Genomic DNA, 12,266 nt, shown 5'->3' on the forward strand with positions numbered 1-12,266 from the left:
AAATAAATTTGTGCGGACGGTTATATTATTTCTGCTCTCTGATTTTTAATTGAAACTATTTAAAATACAACAAAAAGAGTGGAAATAGAACAGAAAACGGCGCATAATTTCTTAGATGTGGGAAATTAATAATAATATTATTTGTACAGTTTTATTTAAATACAAGCATGTGGGGTCAAACGAACAAGAAATTATATTGGTGTGGCCTTGGCTATTACATGTATCTCTGTATGTTTGTTTTCTTTGAGAAAAGAAGAATAGTTGGATCTTGTGTAATTAGTTTATTTAATATTAATTTTTAAAAAGCTTATTTTTTAAGACATTGTAAAAGATTTTGTCTTCAAACTTTAATGAAACAATTAAGTGAGTGCAATTCATCTGTATTTTAAGTTTCTAACCTTAACCTTCTTCATGACATTGACTTCCTAGACCTTGACCTTCTCATGAATTAATTTTATCAGACCTTGACCATTCTTGTGATATTGGCTTCTCCAGACCTTGACCTTTAATTGTCCTGACATTGACTTCACCAGACCTTGACCTTCCGCATATGATATTGATTTCAGTAGACCTTGACATTTCTTATAACATTGAATTCACTATTTCTTATTTTGCATTTAGCTTAGTCTAAAAGATCTGCTAAAGGTATTTCAATAAAATTCAAATACATTTATGGATATAAATGACAGGAAAATTGTTCTGTCATGAAATATAACTGTAAACTCAAACCTGTGCAGAGATACATGATGTTTTAATGTTTCAATACAAAGAACTATGTACCATTAGGTGGGGCATTCGCATTTTATAAAAATACTTTTAGTTTATGTTTGGAGAGGGATTTGTTCTTAATGTGTTGAAAATTATAATATGCAGTAGTATATTTCTAGGGTTATCACTATGTATTACATGTTCATAGTAGTCTGTCCAAATTAATGTGTTTACAAACTATACATAGTATTAAACTTTAACTAACCTGGTGTAAGGTTCTCGTTGTCGGACTGTGTTATTAATTGTCCTCTGTTTCCTTGTTGAGCTTTACAAGAGTCGCTGAAGAAATTTGAGCGAGGAATAACTGTAGGTAGGTAGGCTGATCAGAGCTCTCTTTCATGCATCGTGTCAGCCAATGAATTTTATTCTGTAGAGTTGCTTAATAGTAGGCAGGGCATAGCTCTGCAGTTTATGCATGGATTTACTTTAATGAGAAACTTAACCAGATCACCGTTTGTTTTGTATTTTACTCATAATGTGGTTTGCTTGATTTTGTATCCAATCTTACATTCCATGGGACATTGTTAACTTCACTCCTCCAAATAGATCCCATTTATCCTTGTAGATTTTATATACAAACTCTACAGTAGGAAAAACATTACTGATACATCCTTACTAACTTTATGGTAGGACAAAAATTACTGATACATCATTCATGGTTCCTGAATATACCGTAGTTGTGATTGTTCATTTTCATTGATAAAGCATTAACCAAACACAGCAAACAATGATGAATAAAACTGGTACATGTTTTATGAATATGTTTTAAATAAGTTATTTTGCAAACAAATCTTAATATATGATGTGCTTTAGGATATTGAAATTATTTTAAAAATACATGTTATCTGAACATTTGAGTGTTAATACATATAAAACAGTACAGCAATTTTCAAGTTATTTCTCCTTTCAAAAAATGAGAGTTTGAACAATTTTCAACACAGTCAAAGTTTACAGAGTATATGTATATGAGGTAATACCTAAGGAAGCTCTCTGATGATAAGTCACCTTCACAACTTCACTCTGTTGTGTTATGTTCACTTCACTCTTATTGCATAAGGAGTCACTTTTTTGGATGGACTTGCAGGCTTAAAACTCTTCTAGTATACCTGGTATTTCAAATCTTATTGCTGTTTCATATATATAAAGATCTGCTTTTATATTTTATATATATTTTTCTGGAATTATTGCAACCATGATTTTTTAGAAATCATTTTTATTGAATCAACCATGTCTTTATAGGTCATAGATTTATACTAGTCTAGTTCACCAATATTCAAGGAAGTCAACAGTATTGTCTTCTATAAAGTCAAGATCAAAGGATTTTCATGACTTTTAGACAAGCGTGTATTGATTTAAAGCTTTTGATTTTAAAAAAGAAAGAATCCCCATAACCATGAATACCCAAGAATCAAAGTTACCTCCCTTTGTGACTGGTTGGTAAAAGTCCAAACAAATTTGATGTTGATCAGTCTGCAGGTCCAATGTAAAAATTGTTGGACCCCTTAGTCAGAGGTATATTTAATAAAATTAATTAATATTCATCAAATCTTGTCAGAATATTATTGGATAAGCTGAAATGCAATGAGACATGCTTGGCTTGTTCCTTCATACTGTCATATTGTACGTAATGAAAGGTATAAGACAACAGTTGTTGATTTTGAGTTTGGAACAGTTAATGATTTCAAAGAGAAATGTTTCAGCTTTGGGTCCAAAAACTCATGTGGCCTCCATACTTATACAGTCGATAACTGTATTATATTCACAAGCTATAAATAAACTTTTCATTTTCATGTTTTAAGCATACCTTTATCCCATTTTGTTTTATTACAAGTTGTACACTATTTTGCCTTTTGGAATTGTTTAGTGTGACATTACAGTAACTCCTAATTTGATGTATTTGATTAGTTTTTAATGATCTACTAATGTTAATGTCTTTATTTTCCTTAGAAGTGTATTATATACCATTGTATTGTAGAACCTTGTATGAAAATTCAAAACTATATCATTTGTATCCCAGTATTTTGTATAATTTTAAGATTTTGAGTTTAATCAGTTCACCCAAGTTTGATAGTCATTTTGTTTTAACATAAGGTTAAGCATTAAATTTAGTTGATTAATACTGAAACCAATTGGAATTTTTTTTAACTATTTAGACTATAATTTCAATCAATTTTAAAGGTCATTTATTGGTAGATTTTTAAACTTAAATTTGGTACAGGGTGAATGGTTAAATCTGAATTATTTTGAATGAACTGGTGATAGTGTGTTTTTAGAGGATTGGTGACAGTTTTATCTGCAGTGTGACATATTATTTTTTTCTCTTTGCTGCTGCATGCTATGACAGACCGTGAACAAAGCGGTGGAGTGCCTATTCCTACAACCAGTGCTCACGGTAGATCTCATGGTATGTCAAACTCTCTCTATCAAACAAAACAGACTGGGAGCATGCTAATTCTATAATATTTTGAAAACTATGTCTTCATCAATTTACTGAAGGCTATATGACTCATGTTATGGGTATACCTTTAGATAAGATTTTGATACCAAACTTGATACAATTAGTTATTGCATTGCTTTTAGAAAAAAAATAATTATCAGTAATAAAAATTGAATCTTTGAATGAGGATGGAAAATTTTTGCATGGCACTGAAAAATACTATGTATTGAAGTCTAAAAATTAAATCATTGAATGAGGCTTTACTATGGTAGATGTTGAATTCCCCATACAACGACCGCACTCCCCCAACCTCCACCTGAAGGGAAGCCTCCATCCCCTCCACTACAGCCACCAGTCGCCCTGCTCATCCAGTTCCCCACAGCTCTTCCACTTCTTCCACCAGGGAGCCAAGCAGGAGAGCATCATCAATGTGGATGAGCTGGTGGAGCAGTTAAACAATACAGAAGTGTTACACGAACAGGCAGACATCATCCACTACCTGTATCTCCACAAGTAAATCAAACGGAGTTTCTCTCTCTCTCTCTCTCTCTCTCTCTCTCTCTCTCTCATTTATACCCAGTGCATTTTTTCACTAAAAAATATACAGTTAAAAATTTGGTATATTGAACACTGACATAATTTAGGACACCCAACCACTTAATATATTTTGGTATTTTCAAAATATATCTTGAACTCTTGAATATATATGATATCTATCACTGCACATGTGAAGATATGTATAATTTCATATTTTGAATTAAACCCAGTGTTTTTTACATGTAATTACTCATTATGAATATGAAGGTGAATTTCCAAATTTGCATGCACTCATCTGGTTGTTATGAATTTCAATCTTTGATTTCAGAGGTCCTGACTGGGAGATCACTATTGATGGCAAAAAATGTTACATCAAGGAACTGCTGGTGGAACTATATGAAAAGGTTGGCTTCTTAATAACATTGAAAGTGAATATTATCAGATGATGCAATGTGTGATTGTATTAGTTGACATGCTCCCTCTCTGATGTAGGCTGGACATTGGAAACACTGGGGACTTGTGAGGCATACAGCAGGATTGTTGAAGAAGAGAGTGGAGGAGTTAGCCCTGGTAGGTCTATACCAAAAGTTCTAATGGAAAACCTTATATACCTTGTGCATGTATAATATCTTGCATATATATATATATTAATGAATCTGCATCATTTTCTTCTTTATTTGATTTTAAAAAAACCCAAAAGTTAACTATGAATACCTTTTCCAATTTTCATACAAAAAGTATTAATTACCCCAAACTATTCCATCTTGTTGCTGTACTTGTAGGCAGCTACTGATCTCCTGGTTCGACAGAAACAGTTATCTGTGGGTCTCCCACCTGACAGGGAGCGGGTCATCATGAGGTCAGGGCCATTTGTGATAGGACCAACCTTAATATACATCACATGTCTAGCTAATAATTGGAAAGCTTCTCTCTACTTCCGATAAAAATTAATGTTAATTAAATGAATCAATTGGAAAATTGTTTTGTGTATTGGTAGTGGAATTGTAAATTTGGAAATTCAGAGCTCTAGCGTTATGGAACTTATCCTTGCAGACCCCTTCCGCCTGATGAATTGGCCAAGATTATTTTTGATGCCTGTGGAGAGGACCTGAGTTCAGCATCCCTAACACAGGTTAAATGACATTAACGATTTTAATCTCCATACATACTAATAAAAAAAGGAATGTATTAAATATTGAGTAGGTGCTGTATCTTTTATCTACAAGTGTTCATTGAACAAAAGGATATACCGGTATTTATATATGTAATACAAATGTAGACATTGAGAGCATAGGGTGAATAATACATTGAATATTATGATAGTGTTAAATGATATGTATGGTTCAAACAAATCTTTAACTTTTGTGTTTGATTTCAATTTCTGTGCTGCATTAGGTGTAACTTAATACTTGCTATATTTCAGGAGTTGTTGATCTATCTGGCTATGTTTATCCGGACGGAGCCCAAACTGTTCAACGAGATGTTGAGACTGCGGGTTGGCCTCATCATACAAGTCATGGCCTCCGAGCTGGCGAGAACACTCAAGTGCACAGGTGTGAACCTGAGCTGATTCCGGACACTTGTTATTGCATGGACAAATTACCCATTTTTTCTATTAAATAAAAAAGATGGACCTCGTTGAGTTCTAAGATGTGAATGGTACTTTCCCTAAGACATAAGCTGTTGTATACCGGAAGCAGTAGACTATATTTGTTTATCATAAGTCATCATTTTATGTAGATAATGGTCACTGAAATGTTTCTGCCGTTCAGTCAACTGAATGGTAACTGAAGTGTAACTGAATGCTGATGGAAAACTACCTTGTAAGTCACCATTCCTGTACTGGTCAGTCGCAATTCAATGACCACTCAGTTACCATTCAGTCACTAGTAAGTCCCCATTTAGTGACTAGTCAGTCACCATTCAGTCACCAGTCAGTCACCATTCAGTTACCATTCAGTCACCAGTCAGTTACCATTCTGTAACTATTCAGTCAACATTCAGTTACCAGTCAGTCACCATTCAGTTACCATTCAGTCAACATTCAGTTACCAGTCAGTCAACATTCAGTTACTAGTCAGTCACCATTCAGTTACCCTTCAGTTACCACTTGGTTACAATTCAGTCCATTAAAAGCTCAGTTTTCATTCTGTGAGCTTGTTTTTTATACTTACGTTAATTGACAGGTGATGAGGCCTCTGAACATCTTATGAATCTCAGCCCTTTCGAAATGAAGACCCTTTTACATCATATTTTGAGTGGAAAGGAGTTTGTCATCAGCACAGGTATGTTAAGAAGAGAGATTCTATATCAACACACCAAATTCAATGTAATACTATTTTCATTTTAATTCAAAGGTACATTAAACATTGATTTAATGTAATAATATGGGGTGTTTTTTTTTACTGTTTTTAATATCTATAATTGAGTTACTTTTAACAAGGTACGTACTATCAGTGCTAATAAAGGGCTCTATTTATTGTGCCCATGAACTATTGGAAAGTGGAGCAAAGACTAGAAACTTTCACTTTGAGAAAAATTATGAAAAATGATGTTCAAAGATTTGTTCATTATGTTTTTTTTTATCAACTTGTTACTGTAAGATACAAATGTATACTGAAACGATTAGACAAACTAGTCTGGGTTTTTTTCTCCCAAAAAAATGCATACTGATGGTAACCTTAAATTGAGGGTCACTGGGGAGTGCCATTGAAGTAGAGATTTTATGAAGGAAATGGTTCTTATTGATGTCAAATACAATATTAATAATTTACTTGTCATGCATTCATAAAAAAAAAATTTCCACATGGAACTTAATTTTAGCTGTAGGAGAAAAGAATGAGCTCTTGATTATTTTAATGCTTTTTGAGCAGTAGAGATATAATGATACATTTTCTAAAAAAAAAAGTCTTGAATAAAATTGGTACCCCCGGTACATGTAAATAAACTCGTGTCTATCAGATGGATGAAAAATGAATATGTCAAAGCTTATATATTAAATAAATTGTTATCAAAAACAAATATTATAAGTTCACAACTTTTTATTAGGAAATATACAACAAACTCAACATACTCAAGGTATACCTTTTTCAATGTCTCAGCTTTGTTAAAGTTAGACAAGAAGTTTATAATGCTTACTTCACTTAAGTTGATATTCACAGGAGTCTTAATTTCTTGCAGAAGAATTCATCAGTGTGTTTTTCATTTATGCCATTTTTGTACTAATTTTACATGAGAGTAACTTAATGAAAAGAGCATGGCTTTTTGACGGCTTTCTAAACGCTTGATATTCTGCTTTAGGCTACATCCATACTTGTGTTCCTGGTCCCGCGGGGGACCTGCGTGGTGGTGAGTGTGTGTGGCCCCCCCCCCCCCCCTCTCTGACTGTGACACTGCCCTCAGTCACAGGCCGTTCCTCCCCGATTAGATTTCATGTAGTACTTACTAATCTTCCTCTTCTCATAACCCATGTACGGTATATAGAAGTTAAAAGAAATTACAGTCAACAAGTTGAAAAGCAGCTGCAGTTAATGAAAAATGTTTGACATAAATCATGAATTGTTGTTAGGTGATAGAAACTACATTGGACTAGATGTTCATGTATGGTACATGTGTGAGATGGAGTTTTTGCCATAAATATTATACACATAGTGTAAAGTGCTGTGTGTAAACAGTAACATATGTTAACAGTTCTGCATTTATCTATCATAGTTGGGGTCTCCAGATGGACGACAGATTCAGAGACTGATGGTAATTAACTAGTGCTCACTATTAAAGAACTCACTGGTTAACCCTGTGTGTGAAATGAGTGTGCTGTCCATTATATATAGTGCTTTCTAGACTAGCCTTTAGGGAGAATACTTACATTACCAAATGTTTTGGTTCAATACATGTTGTCCTAACTTATTCATATCCATAACTAAAAAAATATGGTAAAAACATTTGATTTACAGGGTGGAACATGTAATAATCATCTATACCTAAGTGCCTACTGCTTGTCTGCTTCAAGTTAGTGATAATTTATGATTAAAACAAATGTATGTGCCTATGTATTATGATACTTGTTTTTAAAACAGACCAGTACATGAAAAGGGTTCCATATGAAAAATGCTGTATGTTACACAATGTGCTTTCTTTTTTTCAAATTGTATGCAACTGAATTTATTATAGAATATACATGTACCGTAATTACAAAACCAACCCTTTCCCAGTTCTTCTTAAGAAATATAACAATTATAGATAAGAATAACATTGGAACTAGCAACCTTCCTTCTTGCACTATTTCTTGTTTCTATGTTCTTCACACTTGGGCCCTTTGCCATCCTAATTCTAGTAAATAGTTTGACATTATAAGATGTAAAATTAGTGTGTTTGACCAGAGGTATGTTCAGCAGAGCAGTTACGCTAGGGCTTGCCAAAATTTGTGTTGTAGATAAATAGGAATTCGGCAAACGCTCATGAGCACCCACTGTACTTTACACACCTCTGGCATTAGTGATGGCTAGTTGTGGAATTCTCGTGTGGGATTAATGTGTCATTATTTATGATAACTTGAAGGTGTCTGCAGATTTACTCAGTTAAATGTAAAGCATATTTGTATTTTTTGTTACCCTCCCTTTTATTGACCTATGATGAAATTAATTGAGCTGATATTTGTCAACAAGTTTCATAACACTAATTTAATGTGAAATGTATAATCTGTCGATGTGGTTGTTAATGCTTATTTTTAGTGCTTTTACTTGTTACAGTCGCAGAATTTCACATTTAGTTTACATTTTCATCTCCAACCCAGGATACCCCTTTTTGAAATATAAAACTCTAAATGTGTAACATGTAATTTTGGTGGTTTGATATTTTAATTTTGTTAAGTTCCTAATGGTACAAACTGTATGTCAGAAATGGGTTGGAGATGAAATTATTTTTAGTGTCATTAAAAAATTTAATCTTTTTGTAGTACAGAAAGCAGTTTTGTGAAAACTGTCATTATGTTTGGTTTAAATGATAATTAATGTACTTAATTTCTACAAGTACATGTTTATATTTATATTACACAAGAGAATGGCAGTGAAATTGGTCAGAAATTCTCTGGAGATTTTTTTTTAATGGCTGTGTGATACAGTACAGTGCAGTCAAGTTTTTGACTGAAAAAAAAATAATAGCAAGAGATGAATAACTAAGATTATGTATTTTACTTACAGTACTATAATTTAATTATGAAGTTTTAAAGAAAACTCTGATGATCTCCCTTCCAATATAGGCCTATTGTATTAAATGAAATGGTACTAGTAATACCTGTTCTTGCTTAAACTTCACAATTACCAGTAATAATTGGTAAGAATGGAAGTTATGCAACAAGATGACAGACTTTGACCACTGTTGTTATGTTTTGATTTTATTAGAACACACTAATGTAGAGGATGAGTGCAGGTTATCAGTGTCCACAAAGAAGGTGGGAGAGGAGGCCACAGAGTTTGCCAGACTCAGTCGAAAACCACATGCCAAGGTTTCTACCATTACTTAATGTCTAGATCAGTTATTTAATAATGTTAATTAACATTGAAAAGTTTCACTTACACCAGTGCCTAAGTCTAGGACCCGAGGGTGTTTCACTAGTGTTGTTACACTAGTGTAACTGTTGAGGATGTAAGGACTAGGTAGTATGGATGTGTGTTTCAGAAACGTGTCTTGGTTGTTCGTTTTGTACTGTGTGTGTGTCCATTTTAAATGAATGCATTGTTCTGCTGGAATCTGGGCTTAGCATATGCAGAATAGATTTTCTCCAGGATTATACCTTTTGGCATTTATTACACTCTTTGGGGAATAAGTTTGATTTTCTGATCCAATAGTTTTGGTGCATGGGTATTTATGTCACCATGGTTACCTATTTCACCATTGCATGGAGTGTTTCATGTGAATATTATTTTATTTTTTATTCAGTTTTTTAACCCAAAATTAAGAATGAAAACCAGACCCAATTCCCCTAGCTTCAAGTAATGCACTACTTTTTCATTGATTAATTTATTTGAACTGTTTCTTTCACCCCAAAGAGAAAAATTCCAATATGTCACAGAGCCAGAGTTTGATTTTGGATGACAGAAACTTGTCAATGGTGAGTCGTGTGGCACTGTTGTCTATGTCTTGCATGGGTTCTCTCTCCTCCTGTAACTGTGCTCTCTTAATTACTATCAATGTGAAATGACTAGATAAATTTGAGATTTAGAATCAATGTTTTGAGCCATACCATTGCACTGATGGATTAGATATATAGTCTCTTAGGTGTTAGTGGCAATACTTTGTTTAGAGAAGGTTCATGTTTTATGGGAATAGCTTTGCCTTTGCATGCTAAGAGTAATTGTATTGATTGGTATACCTAAGTAGAATTCTCCCTCAAGACAGGTTTAGGAGTTTCCAATAGGTTGTTTGTCCTGATGGGCATGTTATAGTTTAGTTTGTGTCATATTATTTCACCAGGATCTTTCGGTGGCTTCAAGGTAAGGAAAAGTGGTATGGTGATCTAAGCTGGTTCAATAGTATGATGTCCCTGTTGTTACTGATTTCAAGGATTGGGGTATTGAATGTTTCAACCATTTTTAAAAAGTTATTTTTTAACATGTCAATAGTTAGATTTACAAGTTTTCATGTCTAGATGCAGAAGAGTATCCATCACATTGACCCAAATGACCTTGAGAAGGATGACGAGGAGGTGGAATCTGACCGCCAGGGTCAGTGGCTGAGGAGGCGGCGTCTAGACGGGGCTCTGAACCGTGTTCCTGTGGGGTTCTATCCCAGGGTCTGGAAGGTCCTCAAAATGGTAACTAACAGTAATTATTATATATAATAAAATGAAATAGGTGAGAGTAAAGAATATAAAGAATATAGAATAATTACCTCAACACATTTGTATTTATTTACAAGTTTTTAACTAGAACTGTCCTAATGGGACTAATACCCCCGCTAGGCTAATTTCAAATGGGACAAATAATTGAATTGAATAATAAAGGTTTGGAACACATACAAAAAATTTTTTCTAGAATTGTAAAAAAAAAAAAAGTTAGTTAACAAAGAAAAATTAAAATCAAAATTGTCAGAATTTCACTGTAAATACATATCTATAACAGTAATACATTTACAAATGTATGCATTTGATGATATATTTTTTTAATCTAATTGATTTAAAGAAAAACCAACAAAATGACAATAACCCCTCCCTTTGCAGTGAATAGAAATACCGGTAGCTAAGCAATGCTCTTCTGTTGATAAAACTTTCAATATCTTTCTAATAAGAGTCTTGACAGATGCAATTAGTTGTTTCAAATTTTCCTCACTTTCTCCTATGGCACAATGGAACTCCATATCAGAAAATTGATCCCATAGGACTATGATTTTCTTTGATGAACTTGTTAAATTTAATAAACTCCCAAAACATTACCATAATTACCATACTATGTAAAAATATGTAAAAAAAAAAGAAAATTTAATATTACAAACAATTTTAAAATTGCCAAAACACTACAATCATATCAGTAATTTTGAATTTCATTTAAATTAATGCCCAATAGGGTTACTTCATCAATTTACTTGACAAATAAATTTAAACAACCTCTAAAAATAGTTTAACTTCTTTATTAATAATTATATTATTTATTTCCTTATAATGATAGACCTTTTGGTTTACATGAAACAGTTTTAAAATAGCCCCAAAACCATCACCCATTTTACAGATTATCAATTTCCCCTAAACACATGCTCCATCTGAACCATGGCTCAGATAATGGCTCCCTTGGGACAAATGAATTCAGCCACACTTGTCTTTGATGTTCTTATTAGCTCCTAAGAATTTATCATTGACAAACAAAAACTTTGCATTGTCAGTTGATAGAATACTTATAAAAAATAATTTTTTTTTATTAATTAAGACATAAAGACAAAAAACTCCATCTGGATGTATTTATATAAATATATTTTAGAGTGTTTTCTATTAATTAATTAATAAAATCTGTAAGGATTACCTCCCTTACTTTTCAACATTAGTGTACAATATATAGAATAAGGAAAATGAAAACTGTCATAAAATCATTAAATCTTGTCTGATCTTAAAAAAAATTGCAGGTGCACATCTTCAGATGGTGTTCAACATATGTACAAATTTTCAAACTGTTCCATGCAGTAATAAAAAATTCTATAGGGGGGACAAAGTTGCGTCTACAGACAGACGGACAGACGGACAGACGGACGGACAGACAGACGGACAGGGTGAAACCAATATACCCCCCTAAACTTCGTTTGCGGGGGTATAATGATGTCCAATATGTATCATGACATTATCATGACGTTGATATGAGATAATGTTACTAATAATTGTTAACATTGTTTAGTGCCATGGTCTTGTCATCGAAGGACAGCACTTGCCACACAGTCTAACCAGGGAGGTGAGTGTCACTGACATCCCAAAAAATTATCGATATCCTATGATATATTTGATATCCCATGCCATCAGTGATATCCCATACTGTCATTAGACAGT

At 33.2% G+C, this 12,266-nt stretch overlaps 1 protein-coding gene across 16 annotated transcripts in view; it reads left to right on the forward strand.

Moving 5' to 3' along the window:
• LOC105343626 (probable phosphorylase b kinase regulatory subunit alpha) overlaps positions 1–12,266 on the forward strand; it is a 34,374-nt gene that overhangs the window by 19,656 nt on the left and 2,452 nt on the right. For 5 of the 16 annotated variants that reach the window (XM_011451048.4, XM_011451053.4, XM_011451051.4 and 2 more), the window contains 14 exons: positions 1,034–1,078; positions 3,113–3,172; positions 3,478–3,718; positions 4,071–4,146; positions 4,235–4,312; positions 4,525–4,601; positions 4,796–4,874; positions 5,166–5,295; positions 5,929–6,027; positions 7,043–7,090; positions 7,454–7,492; positions 9,142–9,245; positions 10,389–10,553; positions 12,118–12,171. In XM_011451048.4, the coding sequence (XP_011449350.3) occupies positions 1,034–1,078; positions 3,113–3,172; positions 3,478–3,718; positions 4,071–4,146; positions 4,235–4,312; positions 4,525–4,601; positions 4,796–4,874; positions 5,166–5,295; positions 5,929–6,027; positions 7,043–7,090; positions 7,454–7,492; positions 9,142–9,245; positions 10,389–10,553; positions 12,118–12,171 (1,295 nt within the window). Of the gene's footprint in view, positions 1–1,033; positions 1,079–3,112; positions 3,173–3,477; positions 3,719–4,070; positions 4,147–4,234; positions 4,313–4,524; positions 4,602–4,795; positions 4,875–5,165; positions 5,296–5,928; positions 6,028–6,790; positions 6,821–7,042; positions 7,091–7,453; positions 7,493–9,141; positions 9,246–9,789; positions 9,852–10,388; positions 10,554–12,117; positions 12,172–12,266 lie in introns of those variants that run through there. The other 11 variants (XM_011451055.4, XM_011451059.4, XM_011451052.4 and 8 more) reach the window with 10 other exon arrangements.

The sequence above is a fragment of the Magallana gigas genome, chromosome 2 (assembly GCF_963853765.1).
Source record: "Magallana gigas chromosome 2, xbMagGiga1.1, whole genome shotgun sequence".
Taxonomy (NCBI): Eukaryota; Metazoa; Mollusca; class Bivalvia; order Ostreida; family Ostreidae; genus Magallana; species Magallana gigas.